The sequence below is a fragment of the Penaeus monodon genome, chromosome 37, assembly GCF_015228065.2.
Source record: "Penaeus monodon isolate SGIC_2016 chromosome 37, NSTDA_Pmon_1, whole genome shotgun sequence".
In the NCBI taxonomy this organism is placed as follows: Eukaryota; Metazoa; Arthropoda; class Malacostraca; order Decapoda; family Penaeidae; genus Penaeus; species Penaeus monodon.
In genome coordinates, this window is record NC_051422.1 from 14,644,206 (window position 1) to 14,649,205 (window position 5,000).

Consider the following 5,000-nt stretch of genomic DNA (forward strand, 5'->3'; position numbering starts at 1 on the left):
CCAGCGAATTCCAGGCGAGGATTTTTGCCCTTTGCGCCAACTTTGAAATGAAGATAGAAAAAAACAAGACACCTTTTTGTCTGAGGAGCTCTGGTTGGAGACAGCAGCAGAGGCAGCGGTATCAGCGGGAGGGAGAGGGGAGGAGGGAAGAGGAGGGGAGGGGGATAAAGGGAAGGAGGGGATAGGAGGGGAGGAAGGGGGGGAAGAGGGAAGAGAAGGGAAGGAGGGGGAAAGAGGGGAGAGGAGGGGAGGAAGGCGAAAGGGAAAGGAGAGGGAAGGAGGGAAGAGGGGAGAGGGAAAGGAAAGGGGAGGAGGGAAGGAGGGGGAAAGGGAAATGAAGGGAGAGGAGGGAAGAGGGGTATAAGAAGGAGTGAGAGAGAAAGAAAAAGGGAGGGAGAGGAGAGAGGAAGGGGAGGGGAGGGGAGGGGGGAAAGGGACACGAAGGGATGGAGGGGACAAAAGGGGAAGTTCTGGCGGCAGAGAAGGAAGAGGAGGGAGAAGATGAAGGGGGGAGAGGAGGAGGGAAGAGGAGGAGGAGGAGGAGGAAGAGATGGAGGAGGAGGAAAAGGAGGAGGAAAAGGAGGTGAAGGAGAAAGATGAGGAGAATAAGGGGGAAAAAAAGGATGAAGAAGTGGAGATGAAACGGAATGGAGGAAGAGAAAAGGGGACAGACATGGAAGGGGAGGAAGAACAGGAGAGGAAGAAGAAAAAGAATGAGTGGGGGGGGGGAAGGAGGATGAGGAGAGAGAGAAGAAACAGAGAAATGGAAGAAAAAGAATGGAATGGGAGATGGAAAAAGAACAAGAAAGGGAAGAGAAAGGAAAAGGAAAGGAGAGGAGAAAGGCGTAGAGGGAGAAGAAGAAGGGACACAAGAAAAGACAAAGAAAAAAGGGAGGCAAAAGGTAGGCAGGAAAGAATAGGAAGAAGAGGTGGAAAACAGACGAAAAGAAGAAAACAGAGAAAGGAGAAGAAGATTACTACTCTATATAAGAATTAGGTCGGCGGGAGAGAAGAGAGGGAAGAAAGAGAGAAGTAAAGGAAGGGAATGGAATAGGCGGAGAGGGTAGGCAGATGGGAGAATAGAAAGAAGAGGAGAAAAAGGGGAAGAGAACAGAAGAAAGATGGAGAAAAAGAAAATCAGGTGAAAGAAGAGGAGATGAAATAGAAGGGAGAGATGGAGGAGGAAGAAGGGGAGGAGGAGGAGGAGGAGGAGGAGGAGAAGGACGCAGATGAAGAGGAGGCGGACGAAGAGGAAGAGGCGGAGGAGGAAGAGGAAAAGGCGATGAAGGGGGAAGAAGAGGAGGAGGGGGGAGGAGGAGGAGGAGGAGGAAGAAAAGGAGATGAAGGGGGAAGAGGAGGAGGACGAAGGGGAAAGATGATGAGGAGAAGAAGGGGGATAAAAGGAGGAGGAAGTGAAGATGAAACGGGGATGGAGGAGGAAGAAAGGGGGCAAAAAAGAAAGAGAAGAAGGAAAGAGAAAAGGGGAGAGAGGAGAAGAGGAGGAGAGGAAGAAAGGTGGAGAGGAGAGGAGGAGGAGAAGAAGAAAGGAGGAGAAGAGGAAAGGAAGAGAGGAGGAGAGGAAGAGAGGAAGAGCCAATCTAAAGAGAAGAAAGGAAAGAAAAATATCAAACAGAGGAGAAAGAAAACTATGAATGGAAGAAGAGGAGGAGAAGGATAATGAATAAAGGAAAGAAACAGGAGGAGATGTAAATAAACCTAAGACTGTGTTGCCTGTACAATCAGAAATCAATCGCTCATATTGGAAACGTATTTACCATCGATATTGTTTTAGTAGCAGCGTATTTCAATCAAAATACGCTGATAAACAACCAAGGGAATGTAAACAGAGATACTTTTCCCAACCTGCTTTTCCACAGTCGAGATATATCATATATCGTGAGGCTATTTTTCGAAAGCACAGTCGTTCCAGAAATTCGAGTAAACGTTTCCACCAATCAGAGGGCAGCGAGAGGGCCTTCGGTCACGTGACTCTTATACTCGTTTGACATTGGCTCCCGTGATGGACCGTTATTTTTTTTTTTTTGTTTTCTTCTCTTTTTTTATTTTCTTTTGTTCATTTTTTTTTTATATTTTTATTTGTTATTTATTTTTTTAGCCCTCATCTTATCGAACGCGGCTCTCTTCACTCTCGCCAAGTAACCTAAGGAAGATATCGTGATTTCAGTCCCCGAGCCTCGCGGGCTCCCTGCATTTGGAAAAATAATGAGAAAAATTTAAAAGTTGTATAAATTATTGCTGAAAATCCGACAACAGAATGATGACCCCATATCACCGGCGGTCTCAGGTCGAGGCCGCCGAAGCTTAACCCTACGGGAGAGAGGAATTACGGGCGACTACACGGCTACCGCGCACGGGGGGAGGGGGGGGGGGACATCTACGGGGCGTTGGAATGACTGGCACCACACCGCTACGTGACACTCGCTCCGCGCGGCGCATGGCTCCCTTGGCACTGGTTCGGTCACCAAGCGGCTGCAGGATACAGTGTGGCACTCACACAAGACACGTGACACACACAAGTGCCATGCACTGGAACACATTCTGGGGTCAGTGATATTCATACATCAACAAGGGACATAATGGTGCCATGCACAAAAGGACACGATTGTGGCACTTCTGGCCAAGTGGTGCCCGGCCACAGGCGGCACCTATCCGTGCGGCGCAGTCCGGATGACACTAAGTGCCACTTGACACTAGGGTGTTATTCGTACCCTACACAATTCACACACTACACACACTCATCACCGTTAACACGAAGCAGGACCAGTTCCCGGGCTGGCGTGGCGGCCTCCCGCGGGCGCCTCGCCGGGAGGCTCTGGCCCAGCTGGAGGCCAGGCGCGGGCGGCCGCGGGGGCTCTCGCCCTGGACGCCCGCCGCTTACTCGCACGTACGTCTTTTTTGCTAACTGTCAATGTAGAAGAATCACAAATAATCAATGGTCTATAAAAATTATCTATTTCTTATCATTTTAAAATTCTCTTTTGCGCATCACATGAAGTCTATCAGATCGCTCGCGCCGCCGCCCTCGCTGCCGGACCGCGCGCGAGCTCAGCTCAGCTGGTAGTACTCGGGCGCGAAGTCATTGGCCAGGTTGGAGAGGAAGTTGAAGTCGGAGGAGTTGCTGTTCTCGCTGGGCGCCGTGCTGCCGCCGGTGCCGCCCCCCGCGCCGCCGCCGGCACCGTTGGCCCCGCCGCCGCCGCCGCCGCCGCCGCCGCCGCCGCCGCCGCCCTGCTCGAAGAAGTTGAACGTGAAGTTGAGGTCGTGCTCGTGGGTCTGCTGGTGGTTGGCGTACTGCTGCTCCTGGTAGGCCACGCCGTCCGCGCTCGTGCCGTTGGCCCCGCCGTAGTAGCCGCCGCCGCCGCCGCCCTGAGACATGTTGTTCATGCTGGCCATGTTGGCCATGTTGGCAGGATTGTTGGCCGCCATCGAGGCCATGCCGGAGCCCTTGTCGGCGTGCTCGTAGCCGGCGGCGCCCGCCATGCCGTACGAGTCGTAGTACTGGTGGCCCGAGGCGTCGCCCTGGCACGCGTACATGCCGCCGCCGCCGCCGTACATGTAGTTGTAGCTCGAGTAGCCGTCGGCGCACATCATGTTGTTGTTGTAGTAGTGGCGGTTGTAGGAGTAGCCGTCCATCCCGTAGCCGCCGTTGTACATGTGCTGGCCGCGCTGCTGCTGCTGCTGCTGCTGTTGGTGCTGCTGCGCGCACGTGTAGTCGTAGGCGTGGGTGCCGGAGGCGCGGCTGTTGGCGTTGGCCATGAACTGGGGCGGCGTGGCGCGCCCCATGCCCCGGTACTGGTCGACCCACGCCCCTCGGTACGCGCCCGGGTAGCTGCCGGCCATGCCACGCCCCTTGCCCTCTGCGCCGCAGTAGGAGAAGGAGGCGCTGCGGGCGGCGCCGCGGCCGCCGGAGTTCACGGCGAACCCGTGCGACGGCAAGGCGTTCGTGGTGGAGGCTGCGGCTGCGGCTGCGGAGGCGGAGACGGCGGTGGTGGTGGGCGCGGGCGGCGGGCCTCCCCTGCTGGATGTGATGGGCGGGGTGGTGAGGGCGGGGGACCCGGGCACGCCCCGGGCGCCTCCTGCCAGGTGGGCAGGGGAGGGCGTGGGCGTCGCGGGCGTGAGGGGCGGCGTGGCGCGCGGGATGGGCGGGGTGTTGAGGGGGGCCGTGTCCTGAGCCCCGCCCCCGGGCCCGTCCTTGAGGCCCACGCCCTCGCCCCCGAAGGCCGCCGGGCCCGGGTAGCGCACGCCCTCGGCGTCCTCGCACTTGACCTTGGAGGTGTCGAGCGCGGCGAGGGGCGCGAGGGCCGAGCCGGGGGGCCCTCCCCCAGGCGCCCCCGGCCCCACGGAGGCGAGGGGGCCGCCCGCGCCGCTGCCGCCCGCGCCGCCGCCCAGAGGCAGGCTGTCGTTGCTCTCCTCCTTCTTGACGTCGGAGGAGCACATGCTGTCGGGCGACGACGGCGCCGACTTGGTGTTGTTGTTGGTGGCGTCGTCGGCGCGGTGGCGGCCGCCGCCCGACTTCTTGTCGGGGTCGTCGCTCTTGGTCATCGCCTGGCGCTTGTGCTTCATGCGGCGGTTCTGGAACCACACCTTCACCTGCGGGAGGGCGGGGCGTTAGGGCGGAGGCGGAAGCGGGGGGGGCGTGGCTCGGGTGTATGGATATAGGTATATACATACATACATACATACACACACGCACACGCACACGCACACACACACACACACACACACACACACACACACACACACACACACACACACACACATATGTATATATATATATATATATATATATATATATATATATATATATATATATATATATATATATATATATATATAGACACACACACACACACAGATATATATAGATATATAAATGTGTGTGTGTGTGTGTGTGTGTGTGTGTGTGTGTGTGTGTGTGTGTGTGTGTGTGTGTGTGTGTGTGTGTGCGTGTGTGTGTGTGTGCGTGTATGTGTGTGCGCGTG

At 56.3% G+C, this 5,000-nt stretch overlaps 1 protein-coding gene across 1 annotated transcript in view; it reads right to left on the reverse strand.

Annotated features, from left to right (window-relative positions):
- Positions 1 to 2,765: 2,765 nt before the first annotated feature.
- Positions 2,766 to 5,000, reverse strand: part of LOC119596224 (homeotic protein proboscipedia-like) — a 9,999-nt gene continuing 7,764 nt past the window's right edge. Inside the window, exons 3-4 of the mRNA XM_037945393.1 lie at positions 3,246 to 4,608; positions 2,766 to 2,923 (exon numbers count right to left, since the gene is read on the reverse strand). Of these exons, the coding sequence (XP_037801321.1) occupies positions 2,766 to 2,923; positions 3,246 to 4,608 (1,521 nt within the window). The remainder of the gene's footprint in view (positions 2,924 to 3,245; positions 4,609 to 5,000) is intronic.